Source organism: Muscardinus avellanarius (genome assembly GCF_963383645.1).
Source record: "Muscardinus avellanarius genome assembly, chromosome: 6".
Classification (NCBI taxonomy): Eukaryota; Metazoa; Chordata; class Mammalia; order Rodentia; family Gliridae; genus Muscardinus; species Muscardinus avellanarius.
In genome coordinates this window covers 70,441,082-70,463,084 of record NC_137791.1, presented here as the reverse complement: position 1 = coordinate 70,463,084, position 22,003 = coordinate 70,441,082, and the positions used below count along the sequence as shown (strand labels likewise).

The 22,003-nt window shown below is 39.3% G+C and overlaps 1 protein-coding gene across 1 annotated transcript in view; it reads right to left on the bottom strand.

Moving 5' to 3' along the window:
* Nucleotides 1–21,732, bottom strand: part of COQ2 (coenzyme Q2, polyprenyltransferase) — a gene marked incomplete at both ends in the record, with an annotated part of 30,226 nt that extends 8,494 nt beyond the window's left edge. Inside the window, 3 exons of the mRNA XM_080697552.1 lie at nt 1,463–1,584; nt 15,509–15,675; nt 21,477–21,732. Coding sequence (XP_080553678.1) covers nt 1,463–1,584; nt 15,509–15,675; nt 21,477–21,732 — 545 coding nt within the window. The remainder of the gene's footprint in view (nt 1–1,462; nt 1,585–15,508; nt 15,676–21,476) is intronic.
* Nucleotides 21,733–22,003: the final 271 nt, after the last annotated feature.

Genomic DNA, 22,003 nt, shown 5'->3' with positions numbered 1-22,003 from the left:
TAGAAATCACTAAATATTTTAAGACATTAATACTAATTGAAAGAGATTCTTATCATTAATCATATTTTGGTTATGTAAAATTTTAATCCTAGATTTTGTCTTTTCCTGTTACAAAGGATTAGAAAGGTATTTCAAGTGTTACAAAACTGAACAAAATAATATCTAATACTTATAGTACTTTTTTGTATTAGACACTAATATTAAGTCATTATAATCTTTATAATGACCCTAGTAGTCAGGAGTTTCTATTCTCTTTTTTTTTTTTTTTGGTGGTACTGGGGGTGGAACCCAGGGGCTTTCTACCTCCAGGCTATACTCCCAGACCTATTTTATATTTTATTTGGAAACAGGGTCTAAGTTGCTGAGAGCCTCACTAAGTAGCTGAGGCTGGCTTCGAACCTGTGCGAACCTCCTGTCTCAGCCTCCCAACAAGCATGAGGAGATTACAAGCTTGTGCCACCACGCCCAGCTATTCTCATTCTTTTTTGCAGATGAGAAAGCTGTTACTCCTCAAGAGAAGGAAAGCAATTATGGAACTACAGATGTTAAGTTCCCAAAGTTTACCTACCATCACCCTTCAGGAATATCCCTCCAAAGGTGTGTTCCTGTTACTGATGCCATCAGGCATGGCATGTAATTAAGCCTATTTTCCATAAAGTAACACATATTTGCTAACACCCTCTCCTCTTATCCCCTCACTGAAACACTTTGTCAATAATCACCACTGCACAAAAGTTTAATTGTGCTTAATAGATAGGGGAATGAGTCTTCCCACTTCTTTCTTGTGTCATTAATTAGTTACATGGTCCTGGGAGAGATATAATTCCTTTTTTTTTTTTTTTTTGCAAAATGGGTATAATCACTTTGGTTTCCATGTACTTCAGAGATAACTGTCAGCATAAATACAACTAAACACACACACACACACACACACACACACACACACACACACACACACACACTTAGAAAACCTATGAAAGTACCTTGTGTTACTTTGGAAACATACTATACAAATACTAAAGGTAATTTAGAATAAATTAAATGCTGATCTCTTAACTCTTTTGACTGAAAGCATTTTTTTTTCTAATATTGGGGGATGGAACCCAGGGGCATTCTACCTCCAAGCTACACCCCCAGCCCTATTTTTTATTCTTTATTTGGAAACAGGGTCTCACTGAGTTTCAAAGGGCCTCACTAAGTACAGCTGAGGCTGTCTGCGAACCGTGATCCTCCTGTCTCAGCCTCCCAAATGCTGGGATTACAAGCATGCACCACCAGGCCTGGATGACTGAATGCATTTTTTGAAGCAGACTTTACAATATATGGTGAATTATTTATGCTTTCTAACGTATACATGCTTGAAAGGTAGCCAATAAGCATCTCTGTGATAAAGTTATTTCTATTTTATTCCAGCTTTCTCCATTTCAAAGAAGAGTTTTCATACATGATTATGATAACATACCTGTAGTAATTCAGACACAGAAGAACACCCAGTGCCAAGGTCAGTTGTCCCCCGAGAAAAACAAAAGATTGAAAAATAGAAATGTCTCCAGCGGCTATGGGGCGATTTGCTGTTCTTGTAACCTTAACACATAAAAATAGGTACCTTAGTCTCACATAATTACTCAATGGTTTATTTAAACATTTGAGAGACTGGCCCATGATAGGCATTAATGTACAAATATAAGTAGAATAAAATCAACATCTGAAGTACTGCCAAGAACTAAAACTACATACTTAAAACAGCTTTCAAGAGTCATATTCCCACCACTCATTCCTCTATTTCCCACCCCCATACAAACAAAACAAAGCAACTTCCTTAGCTAGCTACTTGGCTATTCAACATAGAAAAAATGAAGGTTTAATTTCCAAAGAGGAAAGAGATAAAATAATAAGAATTCTAAGGGAAAAAATTGCAATAGCTGTTGGAGAGGGTAATAGTGCAAAAAAGGTTTTTTAGTATAAGAAGCATTATAATCAAAAATCAAGAGGAGAAAGATGACAGATTATCTGGGTATGTAGGTGTGAGTGCTTTTATCAGACTACCTAAAAATAGGTCTGTGATGCTGGGGATGGTGGCGCACGCTTGTAATCCCGGCATTGGGGAGGATGACACAGGAGGATCTGGGTTCACGGCCAGCTTCAGCTACTTAGTGAGGCCCTCTGCAACTCAGTGAGACCCTGTTTCAAAACAAAGAATAAAAATTGGGCTGGGGGTGGGGCTTGGAGGTAGAATGCCTCTGGGTTCCATCCCCAGTAACACACACACACACACACACACACACACACACACACACACACACACGTCTGTGATATTATATTGATTCTACCTAAATGCTAAAGGCATACCCATGGTAAAAGTGTGAACATATAGAGCTATCAAATAGACATATATACTCTAACTGTTCTTTCTCCTCATGAAGTATGATTAAATTAAACTCAACTATAAAGAATATAACCAAAATTTTCAATATTGCTAGAGGAACTTAGGATCCAGGATCTGAAAACCTAGCATTTGAATCCAAATCTAAATAAAATAATAATTATTATAATAATAAATTAAAAAATACAATTCCATCACTGGCTGGATGAATTTTGGCAAAATACTTAACCTCTCTTACCCTTAGGTTAATTTCCTGTTAAAGGAAAAATAGAGGGGGAGAAGTAATAATAGCATCTACCTTTTAGGGTAAGTGCACTGTCTTAGGAATATAAATATATAATAAAAGCCAGGTGTGGTGGCACACGCTTTAATCCCAGCACTCAGGAGACTGAGACCAGAGGATGGTGGTTTGTGAACAGCCTCAGCTACTTAGTGAGGCCCTCTGCAACTTAGTTAGACCCTGTTTCAAAATACGGAAAAAAAATAGGGCAGGGGGTGTAGTTTGGAGGTCGAATGCCCCTGGCTTCCAGACCAACACACAAAAAGTATATATATACTAAATATTATTTATAATTAATTTATCATTTTTTGTATCATTAACATCAAAGGTTAGCAAACTATGGCTTGTTGGACAAATATAGCTTATTGCCTTTTTCTATGTAGCCAATAAGATAAGAACTGTTTCTCCTTACTTTTTAAACAGTGTCTTACTAAACTGCTGAGGGCCTCGCCAAGTTGCTTAGGCTGGCCTTGAACCTGCAATTCTCCCGTCTCAGACTCCCAAGTACTGGGATTACAGATGTGTACCACCACACCTGATTTTTATATTTTTAAATAGCTGAAAATAAATTCTTTAAAAATAATATATTGTAACATGAAAATTAGTGTCCATAAGTAAGGTTTTGTTGAGAAACACAGCCATGCCTCATTTTATGGATTGTCTACAGCTCCTTTCATGCTGCAACAGAGTTGATTAACTGCAACAAAGACGATTTGGCCCACAGAGTGCACGTGTGTGTTTGTGTGTGTGTGTGTGTGCACGCGCGCACACTGAGGATTGAACCCAGAAGCATTCTACCTCTGAGCTACAGCAACATCCTCAGCCCTTTTTTTTATTTTGAAACAGGGCCTTGCTACATTGCTGAGGCTGGTCTCAACCTATGATCCTCCTATGTCAGCCTCCCAATCTCCTAAGTACTACCACGCCTGGCTCTAAAATATTTTTTCTATTCACAAAAAAAAGTTTACCAATCAGGTTTGTCATACTTTGCCATGTGGTAAGGCAGCATGTCAAAAACTGTAATAACTCTTCCTGGTTAGAGTATTGGATTGGATCTTTATCCCTATTTGATCTTTATCATTATTTAGTTCTTAAGAGTTTCAATTTAGAAATAATATTTGCTGATATTTACTTCAAGATATTATCCTTATTATAACAAGCTATGAGTATTTACTTATTATAACAAGCTATGAGTATTTACACTGTGCCACTATACTAAGAGTTATAATTACATCCTTTCACTGAATCCTCATCACTACTTTTTTTTCTTTCTTTTTTTCTTTTTCTTTTTTTTTTTTTGCAGTACCAGGGATTGAACCTAGGGGCATTCTACTTCCAAGCTACACCCCAGCCCTATTTTTTATTCTTTATTTTGAAACAGAGTCTCATTAAATACGAGTCAGTGTGGTGGTACATGCCTGTAATCCCAGGATTTAGAAGGCTAAGACAGGAGGATCGCAGCCTCAGCAACTTAGTGAGAACCTGTTTTTAAAGGAAGAAAGAAAGAATGAATGAACATAAAGGAGGTAGAATGCCCCTGGGTTAAATCCCATGACCCCCCCCCACACACAAAAGAAAATCAATCCAGGCATGGTAGCACACACTTGTAAGCGAAGTACTTAGGAGGCTGAGACAGGAAGATCACAGGTTCATCACAGGTTCTGGGCCAGTCTCAGCAACTTAGTGAGACAGTTTCCAATTTAAAAAAAATTAAAAATTGGATTGAGGGCATAGCTCTGAAGTAAGAATGTATCTGAGTTGTATCTCAGTTCAATTTCCAGTGCACACACGCACACATGCACCACATGCACACATGCGCGCGCACACACACAATAAAAATGACAGAATATGATGATCAAAACATACTCTAAAAAATCAGAATACTTTTTGCTTATAAAAGCAAATCATTAATACCTGTGTTAAGATTATTTCAACGTTTTAAACCTATTGTTTCTCATAAAAATCACAATGCTGGCAAATAATAATACAACATCAGCAAACATACTTAACCTCTGTACCCTAATAGTAATTCACTTATCATTTAATGTACTAACAATTTAACTAACATGCAACGCATTAATCAAAAACCTGGGCCATAAATATGTCCTTAATGATGGTTATATTGCCTTTTTGTTAAGATAATACTTAGTGAGGCCCTCTGTAACTCACTGAGACCCTGTTTTAAAATAAAGAATAAGCTAGGCGTGATAGCACATGCTTGTAATCCCAGCATTCAGGAGGCTGAGACTGGAGGATCGCGGTTCACAGACAGCCTCAGCTACTTAGTGAGGCCCTTCGCAACTCAGTGAGACCCTGTTTCAAATTAAAGAATAAAAAATAGGGCAGGGAGTGTAGCTCGGAGGTAGAATGCCCCTGAGTTCCATCCCCAGACCTTCAAAAAAAAATAAGTAAATAAGTAAGTAAGTAAGTAAATAAATAAATAAATAAATAAAAAGATTGGGTGTGTGGGATTTTATGTAACTCATAGGTAGACTTCCCCTGGATTCAATCCCTAGTACCACAATGAAAAAAAAAAAAAAAAAAAGGTTAAAATAAGCAATATAATTAGACCGAGCTTTTTTTTTTTAATTAAAAAAAATATTTTTGCAGGTCTTCAATCTGTATATCCTCTTAGGTAGTATGACTTTATCCATTTCTTTTTTTTTTCCCCACTAGGATATATTTTTTTTTTATTGGTGCACTGTATTCATACATTCATACATCATAGTGGGATACAAACTTTTGTAGACATACATGCACACATCGCCCAGTCAGCCCCCACCCGATCCCCACCCCATTCTCTCCCCATCCCTCCCTCCCATGCTTGGCTTAGTGGTTGACATCTAGTATTATAGCAATTTATCCAAAATTAAAAATGATAATCTCACATAACAGTTACATTTGTCTGATACCAAGCTTTTGATGACTTAAAGATAACATTTCAATATTTCTTTTTACTTTCTTTCTTACCAGAGAATATTTTTTTTCTATTTTTTTAGGTGAAACTATCATATATTTATATATTTATTTTTCAGAAAAAAACTCTATCCTAATATGGAATATGGACTCTAGATACCCAAAATGATCTTAAAAAAGAACAAAGCTAGAAGATATATATTTTCTGATTTAAAACCATATAAAGCTACAATAATTGAAACAGTGTACTACTATTCTAAAGGCATATATATAAACCATTGGAGTTAAATAAAAGCCTAGAGCTAAATTCTTCCCTATATTGTCAAGTTATTTTTGACAAGGTTTCCACGGACATTTGGTGGTAGAAATAATAATATTTTAACTAAATATTGCTGAAACATAATAATTACACGGAAAAGAATAAAATTGGACCCTTACCTAATCCCATATACAAATATTAACTCAAAATAGATAAAAGACCTAAATATAAATCTTAAGACTATAAACTTTTAGAAGAAAATCTGGGTCATAAAACCTCACAACACTGAAATTGGCAGTGATTTCTTGGATATGATTTCAATGGCACAGGCAACAGAAGAGTATACAAACTCCCTAAAAAATAAAAAAAAAATATTGTATATCCAAAGACAATGTAAACAGAGTTAACAGTTACTAATAGAATGGGATAAAATATTTCCAAATGCTATATCTGAAGGTATATTAATATTCCAACTAGAAATCCTAAAAATTAACAACAATAAAGGCAAACAATACCATTTAGAGATAGGTAAAAGACTAACATAAATAATGAATCTCCACAGATAACCAATCTTAGTTGACTGTTGGATGGAAACTCTTGTTTCTCTGGTTCTGGTGTGTGTTACCTATTTCTTCTTTGTAGTTAATCTCTTTGAGTATTTTCTCTAGCGCTGGTTTTGAAGACATAAATTCCTTCAGTTTCTGTTTGTCATGGAAGCTTCTTATTTTTCCTTCTAATTTGATAGAAAGTTTTGCTGGGTAGGAAATTTTTGGCTGGAAGTTGTTTTCTTTCAGAGTTTGGAATATGTTACTCCAAGCCCTTCTGGCTCTCATGACTTGGTTTGGGAAGTCTGGAGTGATTCTAATTGGCTTGCCTCTGAATGTCACTTGGCCCTTTGTTTTTGTTGCCTTTAAGATTCTCTGCTTGGCTTCCACATTGGTCATTTTGACAATTATGTGGCATGGGGACCCTCTTCTCCGATCCTGTCTAAAGGGAGTTCTATAAGTTTCCTGGACCTGTGTATCAACCACTTGCTCTATGTTTGGAAAATTTTCTGCTATTACTTCCTTGAAGAGATTGTTGATCCCTTTGGTTTCACTTTCTTTTCCCTCCTCTATTCCAATTATTCTTAGGTTAGCTCTCTTAAAATGGGCCCATATTTCTTCAATATCAGATTCCTGCTGTCGGATATTTTTTCCTAGATTAGAAACTATGCGTTCATTTTTGGAGTGATCATCTTCTAAGAGCGAGATTCTGTTCTCCATGTGGTCTAATCGGTTGTTTGTGCTTTGAATTGAGGCCTTTACTTCATTAATTGCATCCTTTATCTCTTTTTGGCTCTCTCTGAGTTCTTTTCGAAGCACCTCTATTATTTCTACAGTTATTTTCCTGATTTGATCTTCTAGAAATCTCTGATTTTCTGTTTTATTGGGTTCTGATGTTGTGGGGTTGTGGGCATTCATCGCTCCAGTATTATTCCTCTTTCCCATGATTTCGGAAGTTTGTGCCTTCTCTGGGTTCTTCCCTTGGGTCACTATGACTTCACTTAAGGTGTTCTGGATCTCGAATCAGTAGTATCTCAGACCCCACTACTCCTTTACTGGGTTGTATCACAGAGCCTCCGACCCAGAGAGTCGATAGAGGCTGCTTTAGACTGTGGGGGGTGCCGGGTTGGGCGTTCTCCTATTGTGTGATATCTCTGCCACTGCCACTCCCCCACTGGGTCAAGTCCCAGGGAGTACAGTACCGGGATTTCTCCTCTGTGGCCCGCAATTTGACTCACTGTTCTTGAGTACGCAGATGTAGCTGTACTGGATTCGGTGAATTCTCTGCTGCTGCCGCCGGTGGCAATATGGCGCCACTGCCACGCCCTTGGCCGTGAGGCTGGCGTATTTCTTCTTGGTTTTGATTTCCACTCTGAATCCCTGCGGCGTGTGCTGAGCTCAGCCACTGGGAGCTTTAGATTTTACCTGCAGCAAGAAATCCCGCCTGGCTCTTCCGCAGCGGCTCACTTCAGCTTGCTGTAGCCGTCCGGTGAATTTGCCGCTGCCGCCGGCAGTATGGCGCTGCTGCCACGTCCTCGGGCGTGAGTCCGGTTATCTCCTCTGTGGCTCTGAGCTCGGTTCTCAGTCCGCTTTCTCTCTGGAGCCTGGTGATTTTTTTGTTTCTGGTGATGGTGCTTTCTGGCTATGAAAGGCGCTGATTTTGTGGTAATGGAGATTGGTTGTTAGCGGGGCTCTTAAGCCCCGCTTTTCTCGGTCGCCATCTTCCGACTTTATCCATTTCTAATCAAATTTTAATTTACTCTTCAGTCTTGAGAGTTTTTTGTTTGTTTGTTTGTTTTGGAGGTACTAGGGGTGGAACCCAGAGTATTTCTACCTTGGGGCTATACTCCCAGACTTATTTTATATTTTATTTGGAAACAGGGTCTCACTAAGTTGCTGAGAGCCGCACTAAGTAGCTGAGGCTGACCTCAAACCTGAGGATCCTCTTGTCTCAGCCTCCCAAGCATGGGGATTACAAGAGTGCTCCACCACACCCGGCTTTGAGAGTTCTTTAAATACTCTGAATACCTGTCTTTTTGGATATTTGGTTTGTAAATATTTTCTTATAGTGTACAGTTTCTCTTCTAATCTTAACAGGGTCTTTCACAGATTAACATTTGTTTAGCAATTTTTCCTCTTAAGGATTTTTTTTGGTATTTTCCCCCATTACTCTCAAGATTAAATTTTTTTAAGTTTTTAGAAGTTTGATTATTAGATATCTTGGTGTGAATTTCTTTATCATATTTGGAGATTCTTCTTCTTCTTGAAGATGTAAATTTGTCTTTTGTCAAATTTGAGACAGTTTTAACTGTTATTTCTTCAAGTATTTTCTAGCCCCACCCTACTTTTCCAGTCCACTCAAGATTCTAATGGAAAAAATTTCAAATCATTTGTTGCAGTCCCACAGATTGTGAGACTGTTCATTTTTCATCTGTTTTCTGTTGTTCATTCTCTAGTTAATTGATTCATCCTCTCTCCCTCCATTCTATGGAACCCAGCCAGTTGTTATTGCAAAAATGTTACTTTTCAGTGCAAAAAATTGTTTCTCTTTAATATTTTCTATTTCTTTGCTGAGACTTGATACTTTTTCAATCGTTTTAAGCAGTTTGTTACTGCTCACTGCTTTAAGTCTTTCTTAGATAATTCTAATATATATCTGCTTCCTCGATTGTTCATCTACTGATTGCCGTTTTTTACTCTAGTTGAGATATTTTTAGTTCTTGGTATGACAAGTGATTTTTAAGTAAAACTTGCACATTTTGAGTATTATGTCATTAAGACTTCGGATCTCATTTAAACAATGTTTTAGATGGCCTTTTTGACATAGCTCTGGCAAGGGAAGAGGATGAGGATGCTCTCTAATTATTATAATGTAGGGCTAAAAGCTCTAGCTTGTCCCCTGGCCTCCACTGACACCTGCCAAGTAGGCTTATGTTGGGGCTTAAAAAATTTTTTTTTGTCTGTGTCCACTGATGAACCCAAAAAAAGTACCACCAAAACCCCAAATAACCAATCGATAAATAGGCAAATTAACTAAACAGATATTTCTTAAAAGAAATACAAATAATAGTGAGGACATGGGGGAAAAGGAACATTTATACACTGTTGGTGGGACTAGAAACTAGTACTACTATGGAAATCAGTATGAAGGTTCCTCAAAAGACTAAGAATGGAACCACCCAGCTATATCTACCCAAAAGAATTAAAGTCAGCATGCTATAGTTAGACATGCATACCCATGTTTATAGAAGTACAATTCACTACAGACAAATTATGGAACTAGCTCAGGTGACCAATATGAATGCATAAAGAAAACGTGGTATACACACACAATGGAGTTTTATTCAGCCATAAAGAAGAACAAAATTATGTCATTTGCAGAAAATGGATAGAACTGGAAACCATTATGTTAAGTGAAATAAGCTGGACTCATAAAGTCAAGTCATATTTTTTTCTTTTATGTAGAAGCTAGAGAGAAGAAAGGAAAGGAAGAGAGGATCTCATGAAAACAGATGGGAAACTAATAAAGTAAAGGAAGGGGCCTGGGGGAGTAAAAAAGAAGGGGAAGGGAAGGTACTGGGGAAAGAAAATGACCATATTATGTATATGCATGTATAAATGTATAAAAATGAATCCCAGTCTTATGTATAATCAGTAAATAAAAAGGAAAAAAGTATAAAAATTGACATCTCAACTATGTTAGTGTTAAGAGCGTAAAGAAACTTTCCACACAGCTCCTGCTGCCCCCCACTATATCCCACCTTCCAGCTACACACAAATCACACAGTTGCAGTTATATCAAATATAATAGTCTTTACCTCACAGTCATGCCTTCAACCTCCAGTCTGTTCTTTTTTTGGCTATCTTATTCTGACAGATTTCAAGGCTTACTCCTCTCCCCAATGTGAAAGTTCTGACCCTCTCCCTTAGGGTGAAGTAGGTTGTCTTTAGTTCTTTGGTAGACACCATTCTCTTAAAACTAGTACTATGGTTGGATGCAGTGCACACACCTATTTCTAGAACTTGGAAGACTGAGACAGGAGGATTGCAGCTTCATGGACAGCCTTGGCAACTTATTGAGACTGTTTCAAAATTAAAAAAAAAAAAAAAGGGCTAGGGTGTAGCTTAGAGGTAGAATGTCTCTGGGTTCAATCCTTAGTAGGAAAAAACCAAAACCAAAACCAAAAAGAGTGCCAATATAATTCCTAAACCCTGTGGTCAGGAATGTTTTCCTTCATGCCATCCTAGAACCTGTCAGTGAGTCACACACACAGCAAATACTCAAATGTTTTTATTTTATTTATTTATTTTTTTTGTGGGTCTGGGGGTGGAACTTGGGCATTTGACTTCTGGGCTACACCCCCTGCCCTATTTTTTATTCTTTATTTTGAAACCGGGTCTCACTGAGTTGCAGAGGGCCTCACTAAGTAGCTGAAGCCGTCCACGAACCGTGATCCTCTGGTCTCAGTCTCCCGAATGCTGGGATTACAAGCATGCATGTGCCACCATGTCCGGATCAAATGTTTTTGAATAAAAAATATTAATGTAACATTGCTCTATTAACTAAAAATTGTAAGTATACCTTGCTTAAGAAAAACAGACTACATGAAAGGCAAACTGGGGTGATAATGCACTATATTATATAATTTCATAGAAGATTATTTACTTTACATAATTCATTATGGGTTTCTTTTTTCTTTTTTGGGAATGGAAGCCAGGGCCTCAGGCATGCTGGTCAAGTGCTCTACAACTGAGCTAAACTCCTAACCCTCACTATGTGTTTCTTTTAAATTCAGGGTACATTTAATTATATACTTGAGCAATGACTATGCTTATTATGGCACAGCTGCAAAGATAAAAGGTAAATGGCCCCTTTCCTTGAGAAAATAATGGTCTACTGAAAATATATAGAAATAATTCAGCCAGACATGGTAGCGCATGCTTTAATCACAGGATTCGGAAGGCCAAGACCAGAGGATCGCGGTTGGTGGCCAGCCTCAGCTACTTAGTGAGGCCCTTTGCCACTCAGTGAGACCCAGTTTCAAAATAAAGAATAAAATAGACTTCTGGGAAGATGGCGACGGAGAAAAATGGGGCTTACGAGCCCCGCTAACAACCAATCTCTATTACTACAAAATTAGCGCCTTTCATAGTCAGAAAACACCATCAGCAGAGAAACAAAAAATGTAATTACAAGGGACAGAGAAAAAGAGGGCTGGAAAAACAAGACACAGAAAGAAATCAGATCACAGTGCTGCAGCTGGAGCCACGGCGTGGAGTGGCAGGCGACATCTTTCCTTGCAGCACCAGGCCCCAAAGAGAAGGGGGACTCAGAACAGAGCTCAGAGCCAGAAAGGAGATACGCCGGCCTCACGCCCGAGGACGCAGCAGCAGCGCCTTACTCCCAGCGGCAGCGGCGAGTTCACCAGACGGCACCAGACCAACACAGTCAAAAGCCCACCAGGCTCCAGAGAGGAGTATCGGACAGCGAGCCGAGGTGAGCCGCTGCGGAACAGCTGGACGGGATTCGGCAGATTTTTCGGCGCAGGGAGCATCTAAAGCTCCCAGTGGCTGGGCTCAGGGCACCTTGCAGGGACTCAGAACGGAGCTCAAAACCAGAGAAGAAATACGCCAGACTCACGGCCAAGGGCGTGGCAGCGGCGCCATATTGCCAATGGCGGCAGCAGCAGCGAATTCACCGAGTCCACTACAGCTCCATCAGCGCACTCAACAACAGTGAGTCAAATTGCGGCCCCTAGAGAAGAAATCCCAGTACAGCATTCCCAGGGACGTGACCCAGTGGGGGAGTGGCGGTGGCAGAGATATCACACCATAGGAGAACACCCAACCTGGCACCCCCATGGTCTAAAGCAGCCTCGATTGACTCCCTGGGTCTGAGGCTCTGCCATACAACCTAGTAAAGGAGTAGTGGGAACTGAGATACCACAGACTCGAGATCCAGAGCACCTTAAGTGAAGTCTTAGTGACCCAAGGGAAGAACCCAGAGAAGGCACAAACTTCCAACATCAAGGGAAAGAGGAATAACAATGGAGCAATGAATGCCCACAACCCCACAACATCAGAACCCGATAAAACAGAAATTCAGAGATTTCTAGAAGATCAAATCAGGAAAATAACTGTAGAAATAATAGAGGTGCTTCGAAAAGAACTCAGAGAGAGCCAAAAAGAGATAAAGGATGCAATTAATGAAGTAAAGGCCTCAATTCAAAGCACAAACAACCGATTAGAACCACATGGAGAACAGAATCTCGCTCTTAGAAGATGATCACTCCAAAAATGAACACATAGTTTCTAAATTAGAAAAAAATATCCGACAGCAGAAATCTGACATTGAAGAAATACAGGCCCATTTTAAGAGAGCTAACCTAACAATAATTGGAATAGAGGAAGGAAAAGAAGGTGAAACCAAAGGGATCAACAATCTCTTCAAGGAAATAATAGCAGAAAATTTTCCAAACATAGAGCAAGTGGTTGATACACAGGTCCAGGAAACTTATAGAACTCCCTTTAGACAGGATCGGAGAAGAGGATCCCCACGCCACATAATTGTCAAAATGACCAATGTGGAAGCCAAGCAGAGAATCTTAAAGGCAACAAAAACAAAGGGCCAAGTGACATTCAGAGGCAAACCAATTAGAATCACTCTAGACTTCCCAAACCAAGTCATGAGAGCCAGAAGGGCTTGGAGTAACATATTCCAAACTCTGAAAGAAAACAACTTCCAGCCAAAAATTTCCTACCCAGCAAAACTTTCTATCAAATTAGATGGAGAAATAAGAAGCTTCCATGACAAACAGAAACTGAAGGAATTTATGTCTTCAAAACCAGCGCTAGAGAAAATACTCAAAGAGATTAACTACAAAGAAGAAATAGGTAACACACACCAGAACCAGAGAAACAAGATTTTCCATCCAACAGACAACTAAGATTGGTTATCTGTGGAGATTCATTATTTATGTTAGTCTTTTACATATCCCTAAATTATATTGTTTGCTTTTATTGTTGCTAATTTTTAGGATTTCTAGTTGGAATATTAATATACCTTCAGATATAGCATTTGGAAATATTTTATCCCATTCTATCAGTAACTTTTAACTCTGTTTACATTGTTTTGGATATACAATATTTTTTTATTTTTTAGGGGGTTTGTTTACCCTTCTGTTGCCTGTGCCACTGAAATCATATCCAAGAAATCACTGCCAATTTCAATGTTGTGAGGTTTTATGACCCAGATTTTCTCCTAAAAGTTTATAGTCTTAAGATTTATATTTAGGTCTTTTATCTATTTTGAGTTAATACTTGTATATGGTGTTAGGTAAGGGTCCAATTTTATTCTTTTTCATGTAATTATTATTTTTCAACAATATTTAGTTAAAAGATTATTATTTCCTCTACCAAATGTTCATGGAAACCTTGTCAAAAATAACTTGACAATATAGGGAAGAATTTAGCTCTAGGCTTTTATTTAACTCCAATGGTTTATATATAATCTGCCTTTATAATAGTACTACACTGTTTCAATTATTGTAGCTTTATATGGTTTGAAATCAGTAAATATACATCTTCTAGCTTTGTTCTTTTTTGAGATCGTTTTGGGTATCTAGAGTCCATATTCCATATTAGGATAGATTTTTTTCTGAAAAATAAATAAATAAATGTATGATAGTTTCACCTAAAAAAAAAAAAAGAAAGAAAAAAATATTCTCTGGTAAGAAAGAAAACAAAAAGAAATATTGAAATGTTATCTTTAAGTCATCAAAAGCTTGGTATCAGACAAATGAAACTGTTATGTGAGATTATCAGTGTTAATTTTGGATAAATTGCTATAATACTAGATGTCAACCACTAAGCCAAGCATGGGAAGGAGGGTAGGGAGGGAATGGGGTGGGGATCGGGTAGGGGCTAATTGGGCGATGTGTGCATGTATGTATACAAAAGTTGTTTTGTTTTTTTTTTTCATCCCATTATGATGTATAAATACAGTGCACTAATAAAAAAAAAAAAAAGAATAAAATATAGGGCTGGGGTTGCAGCTTGGAGGTAGAATGCCCCTGGGTTCCTTCTCCAATATTGCAAAAAATAAAAATAAAAAAGGAATTAATTCTACATATGCATTAGAATATGGACAGAAAACAATATAGACTATTATACAGCAAATTGCTGACTGCAGTTTTCTCTGGGGGATTGAGGAGATTTGGAGGACTCACACTTTATCCTTTGCATTTCTGTATTGTCTGAATTTTTCAGAATAAGCATGCATTATTTTCATAGGGAGAAAATATATGTGTTTTTTTTTAAAGGAAATAATTACAGTATTCACCTCTTTTCCACGGGGGATGCATTTCAAGACACCCCCCCCAACACACACACACGCTGGATGCCTAAAACCACAGATAATACCAAATTCTAAATAATACTGTACTTTTTTGCATACATACATGTCTAAGGCAAAATTTACTCATAAATCAGGCATAAGAGATTAACTACAATAATTAAAAATAAAGTCAAACAATTATAATAATATACTTTGATAAAAGAGACTTCATCATATTACTCAGAATGGTTCACAATATAAACTGATAAACTGTTTATTTCTGGAATTTTCCATTTAATATTGTAGTTGACTGTGCACATCTGAAATCTCAAAAGGCAAAGGAAGGAAACTCCTATTTCCCTTCAGCCAATGCTTATAGGATGCCTTGGTTTATTTAAATTAAAATTTGATTTAATATAAGAAAAGTATTGCTTCAAAACATGTCTCAATGGAAGAGATGACAGATTTTTTTGGACACTATAATTTTCATGATAAATTTCTCTACTCTTATTCCTAGACTTTAACTCCTTTACACTCAGTCTCCCAAATTCTTATATTTACTTTGTAAAAATAAAGTACACACCTTGCCCCATGGCCACTCTTGTGTTGAGAAAGGAAGTAAACTGTACTTTGCCACACCGGGTGTTCAACTGATACAGATCCTTCCAGCTGGCTTTCAATGAGGACACTAAGTGATCTTGTTGCTTTTTGAGACATTTACAAATGATGCCACCATGTTATTCTGCAGAACTGAGAGGAACCTCTCTGATTCTTTCCAGGATGAAGCTACCTTTTTATCGTAGTCACGGTCCCACATGTCATTGATAGTGCAGCCTGCTCCACGCATCAGAATGGCTCCAGTGCCAAAAAGGGATAACATGTACCAATCTGGAAAATAACCGGGTTCAGCTGCCAAACCAATGCTCCAGGTACATGGCAAATACAGTAGCCAGGTTCCTAAGCAGAAATAAGAAATAAAAAGATAAGAAAGATACAAACCAAATCAGTTAACTCTTCTCATTTGCTTATACACTATGCCCCAAAGAAGTTCATAACACTATAAGCATAGTCAAAAAACACAGGACAAAATTGGAAAAAAAAATTTGCAGCTCATATTACAAAGGATAGTCTTCCTAATATGTAAAGAACTCCTAGAAAAGAAAAAAAAATCAGTAGTCTAACTAAAAAATGAACAAAATGTTTGAAGAAAAAGAAATACAGCTGGGCGTGGTGGCACATGCTTGTAATCCCCACGCTTGGTAGGCTGAGACAGGAGGATCATATGGGTTCGAAGGCAGCCTCAGCTACTTAGTGAGGCTCTCAGCAACTTAGTGAGACCCTGTTTCCAAATAAAATATAAAATAGGTCTGGAAGTATAGCCTGGAGGTAGAAAGCCTCTGGGTTCCACCCCTAGTACCACCAAAAAAAGAAGAAAAAAAAAAGAAAAAAAAAAGAAATACAGATAGCTTTGATACACATGAAGAGGTACTAAACTCAGAAAAATACACATTAAAACTACATTGAGCTAACATTTTTCACTTGAGATTGGAAAAACCCAAAGTGTGACAACACATCCTGGGAGGATGGATACTCCCACATACTTCTGATGTTACAAAATGACTCTACCCTTAGAGTGAACACTTAAAAAATTTATAGTATTTATAAAACATACATCTTTATATAAAACACACACACACACACACACACACACACACACACACACACATATCTTTGTGGTGCTAGATATGGAATCATCCAGAGGCTTTCTACCTCCGGGCTATACACCCAGATCTATTTTCTATTTTATTTGGAAACAGGGTCTCACTAAGTTGCTGAGAGCCTCACTAAGTAGCTGAAGCTGGCTTTGAGTCTATGTGATCCTCCTGTCTCAGCCTCCCTAGCGCTGGGATTAAATGTGTGCGCCACCAAGCCCGGCTTCAAACACCTGTATTTAAATGTTACTGTGTTCATATGCCATGCTAGCAAGGACAGGTTAGTAACTGACAATAGATGCTGCTGAGAGGGGAGCTGCATGAATAGGAGGAGATGGGTGGGAAGCTTACTTTACACTCTACTCTGATACTTTCTTAATTCTATAACATATGCACAATTATCTTCTCAAAACAGTTACTAAGAAGTTCCCCTAAGGTTGTTAGAATAATACAGTGTGATGGTCTCAGGAAAAGTGAATTATTACCTGATAGCTTTTTGAAATTGTGTACTGAATATGTTGTAGCTGCATGTACCAATGGGCCTAAAACCTTGAGCAACACCCAGTTCATTACCTGAATTCAGGTAGCCCTGGGCAGACTCATGCCAGGCTGTGTGCCAAATGCTTTCTATCTATAAACTTATCTAATCCTCAATGCCATCCCTACTAAGTAGGTACTATTAATAACCATGTCTTACAGATGAAGGACCAGATAAACAAAAGGTTAAGTAAGAAGGAATCTTGATTACTTCCTTTACCCTAGAGCCACCAGTAGAGCTGCCAAGGGACTGAGGAATAGCAGATACTATCCTTAGTCCAGAGAAGAAAGAATATTACTTCAGAGCTATTGTTTACCTGCTCAATTCCAACGGAAGTTTCCATTAAAAAGAAAAAAAATTCTAGAAAGATGTGTAGCCACCCATAGCATATTGTGTCAAGGAACAAAACGTACTTGGCAAAACATCTGTGTTGTATATATGGTGTTCACTTACTGACAGGAATCTGTAGAGCTCTCCTACAAATGAGGAGGGCTCCTGGAGAGAGGAAGAAAATTACAAGACTTCACAGTTCCATGCCAGCCACTCCTAAGCTGATGACACTAGACACTAAAGTATCTGAAGGCTTATGTCTCAGTTTTATCTGATGAAATGATGGAAAAAAGCATCTACTTCAGTTGTTATGAGGTGACAGTATCAATGATGATGGTTATGAAAACAACACTAACAACAGATACACAGTGCTTACTATGTATCACCAGCTTTCACAAACCACTTTTGCCTTTCAAAATAAACCTATGACATAGGCTCTATTTTCATTATACCCATTTTATAAATATAGCAGCTGAAGCACAGAGGGAGTATTTGTCCAAGGATACACAGGTAAAAAATGGTCCAGGTAGAATTCCAAATCAAGCAGTCTGATTTGGATTTGCAATCAAATCAGGTGGTCTCTGTCCTAAGTCCAATGCTATCACTTTTTATACCTACACTTAAGTTCTACTTGTTTTGTTCCTACTGATCCCCAGCAGGAGAGTGTTCTGTCTTCCCTATGATACTTTCATTGCTTATGCTCCCTCTGTGAAGAAAAATGCAGAGGTGGTGAGGAAAGAGACAAACAGGTTACAGAAAGAAATGTTTATTGTAGAAAAGAAAAAAACTCTCTGGGAGATTAAATAAAATGATCAAGTTCTGAAAGGGGATCGGCCTTTGAAAGTGCCCATGAAAATTGAGTCTAAGACTGACTAATCACAGATTTTACCTTTAACATCATACTGCAAACTTAGTGGAAAGAGTGCCACCTATTGAAATGTCCTGAAATAATATAGGCAGCTTGATCCATTTGAAAGTTGTACTGCCTTCTCAAAAACAATCAAACCTACTACTGGCTTATGAAAGTAACAAGATATAACTTCAATAAAGTAAAACAATAAATATTAAATTACCCTACAGGAGGATTTAAATAAAGAAATATTAAACCAGGAATTCTTTTCTTTTTTGTGATACATTTTACTTCTGAGTACACCCTCAGCACTATTTTTTATTTTTATTTCAAAACAGGGTCTTAAGCCGGGTGTGGTGGTGCACGCTTGTAATCCCAGCATTCAGGAGGCTGAGACCGGAGGATCGCGGTTCGCGGACAGCCTCAGCTACTAAGGGAGGCCCTCCACAATTTAGTGAGACCCTGTTTCAAATTAAAGAATAAAAATTAAGGCAGGGAGTGTAGCTCGAAGGTTGAATGCCCCTGGGTTCCATCCCCAGACCCGCCAAACAAACAAACAAGGTCTTGCTAGGTTGATGAGAGCCTCACTACTTGCTGAGGCTGTCCTTGAACCTGTGATCCTCCTGTCTTAGCCTACCAAGTACTGGGATTACAGGCATGTGCTACCATACCCGGTTTAAACCAGAAATTCAACTACTATCAATTATTGTTCCTGGCATATGGCAGGGCTCAAAAAAGGCTTGCTGAATGAGTTTTAAGTTTTCTATGATTACAATCTTATCTAGAGCCAAAGCATGTAAGCTAGTATCTTCACATACACAACTATGAAGACAATTTTCTCTAATCCTCACTTCTGCAGTAATAATGACAAATATTTCTTGGGCCCTTATTATATGCTAGGCAAGTGTTCAAAGCACTAAACATGTGTTAAAGAATTTTCAAGATAACCTTATAAAATTCCTGTTAATGCCTTCATTTTACAGATAAGAAATGAAAGCCCAGAGAGGTGAAGGAGTTTAACCAAGGTCTTTCAAATGGGTGGAGCAGAGATCCAAATCCAAAGTCTGGCTCCAGAACTCTGCCCATACCCCTTTATAGCCTTCTGTAAGAGGCAAAATATCCAGCTACTAGGACAGAAGCCAGAGGTTTAATTGTGGAAATGGAAACAGTGGCAGCTGATGATCTGTCTTAAGATCCTTAAGATCCTTAAGCCTATCCTGTAGTTGTGTGATGCAGAATCCAAGAAGAGAATTACAGTCACACTTTGGATAAGAATAGGGCTTAGAAATTTATACCTATCGACCTGAATCTCCCTTAAAAACGCAAGGAGTCATACACAGCATCCTAGGTGGTGGGACTACACATATTTAACATGTCTTTACAGTTTAAATGATGCCGACTGTTAAAACTCTTAGTGCTCTGATCCCAAATATGTGTACATAAAACTAAAATATCAGGAAAAATCCTAACTGGGGATTGTAGACGGTAGGGATGGGTAGCCACATCCCGGCATGACCCCAGAAGGATGAGGATATTCTGCCTAGAGGCCTGGCGTGATCTGCAAACGGATCAAGTCAGGACAGAAAGAGCTGCAAACAGCTCTGAGTAAAGACAGAATCTCCTCAAGGACAGATAAAAGCAAATACCTGCTTGCAAAGTATATGAAAGGCAAAGTTCTCGTGCTCTGTTTAGTTAGAAATGTAATCAAAAGTTTAAAGATATCGTCAGCTTGAGCTGATAATTCTTGGTTTATGCTTCACTACTTATGTTAATTGTTCTGTGTAAAAGTAAAAGCTATGATGAGAACTGGAGTTTTGCTACATGCCTGAGCAAGCTATAGCCCTCGCACATCTTACCTGCTGACTCTTCCTCAACAACCCTGTTCGCCTGCAGACCACCAGGAGGGGATCTTGGATGCACAGAGTGGAGTGAATATACCTAGAACGTATTTCTGTACCTTGAAATGGCAAACATCAATATCTGTATTAGCTAGAATTTAGCCTCCACCTCTCCCACCTTGTTATCTGTCTTCTTCAATCTCTGTCTTCTGTTATTTTCTACACTCTCCTGGTGTTGCAGATCAGGCTCACATCCTTAGTGCTCCACCACTCCACCCTTGGATCTTTGCAAGACTTGTTTTCCCCATCAAGATCTCTTCCTCCTCTGCAAAATCAACCTGCCCTTTGGAATGCTATTTCCTTCTTATAATTTTCTCCTGAATGGAGATCCACAATAATTTTTCATTTTCCTGTAGCACCATCTGTACCACTCATATTTAATCCCATACTTCCCAGTTCACCAACTGTCTTTTTCAACTAGACAGGAGGTCCTTGAAGTAAGGAGTTCTCATAGCTCTTTCTACCCCTAAGACTAGCCGATTTGATAGGAATTTACCAGTTCATTTAATATTACTGCCAGACAATGTTCTAATCCCATGTACTTGGAGTTTATATTATAGGGAGCAATCAATAAAAAACTGCATAAGGTTAACTAATGGTGAGTGCTATAAAGAAAAACAGAGAACAGAAGGTTATAAAATGAGGTGGTAGGTATTAAATAGGAAGGTCAGCAAGCCATTGAGAGCTGCCAGGCAGTCCAGAAGGTTGTACTTGCTGCCTTCAAAAGTTCTAAATCACCGGGTGTGGTGGCACATGATTGTAATCCCAGTACTTGGGAGGCTGAAACAGGAAGATCACAGGTTTGAATCCAGCCTCAGCAACTCTGTGAAGCTCTCAGCAACTTAGCAAGACCCTATTTTCAAATAAAAAGTAAAATAGATCTGGGAGTGTGGTCCAGACTTAGGCCCATGATTCCATCCCCAGTGTCACACACACACACACACACACACACACACACACACACACACACACTCCACTAAATCAACGTGTCATGGGGTGATGCACAAAAAGGGCTTAGCACCAAAACATGATCTTTGGTCCTGGCTCTGACCAAGAGCCTTAGTTTCTTCAACATCTCAACTGCCTTAACTACTTGCCTTGTACACTCGCGGGGGCGGAGGGCGGCGGGAAATCACACACTAACGAATGTGCAAGTGCTTCAACATTGTAAATTTGCAAATGCTGGGCCACGAGAACTACACGTTCTGCTAGATTCACCATTTAGACCAGTAACTGTGGGATGACTTTTTTTTTTTTTTTTTTTTGCTTGTCTTGGGGACTCGGTCCCGGCGGGTCCGTTCGGCGAATTCGGCGGGTTCATCTTTGCAAAACTGTTTTCCCCATCAAGATCACCCGAGCTCCTGGGGGTGACTGGCCCGCGCGCTGGGCCCGCGTCTCCCGGGGCAGAGGCCGGCTCGGCGCTCACTCACCGATGGGCTTGTCCAGCCGCATGAGGCGCAGGTAGGGCTGCAGGGGACGGGGCGCGCAGTCCACCACTGCCGCCGCCGACAGGCTGAGCGGGCGCCCTCCAGGCTGCGGCGGGGCCTGGGGCCGCCGGTCGCCGCAGTCGGGCGCCCCTCCTACGCGCGCCAGGGCCAGGGAGCGGCAGCGCGAGCCTCCGGGCCATGCCGGCGCGGCAGCCAACAGACTCCGAGCGAGGGCGGATGCCGCCCGCAGGCCCAGCATGGCGCTAGGCTCCGGATGGCGGGCGCGCTGAGATGACGTCACCCGGCAGCGACAGCGGCGGCTCCCGGGCACGCATGCGCGGTGGCAGGGAGGGCAGCCCGTGTCTACTGGACAAGGGTGTCGGTGGTCCTTTTACCTTCAAGAGGTGCATGTGGGCACATTCATGTTACCAGCGTTTTCAATAAATGGAAAAGGATAGTTTTTATTCATACAGAACTGTGTTTTTTTTTTTACCAAAGGAAAGCTTCGTAAAACCTACTAAACCTAAAAT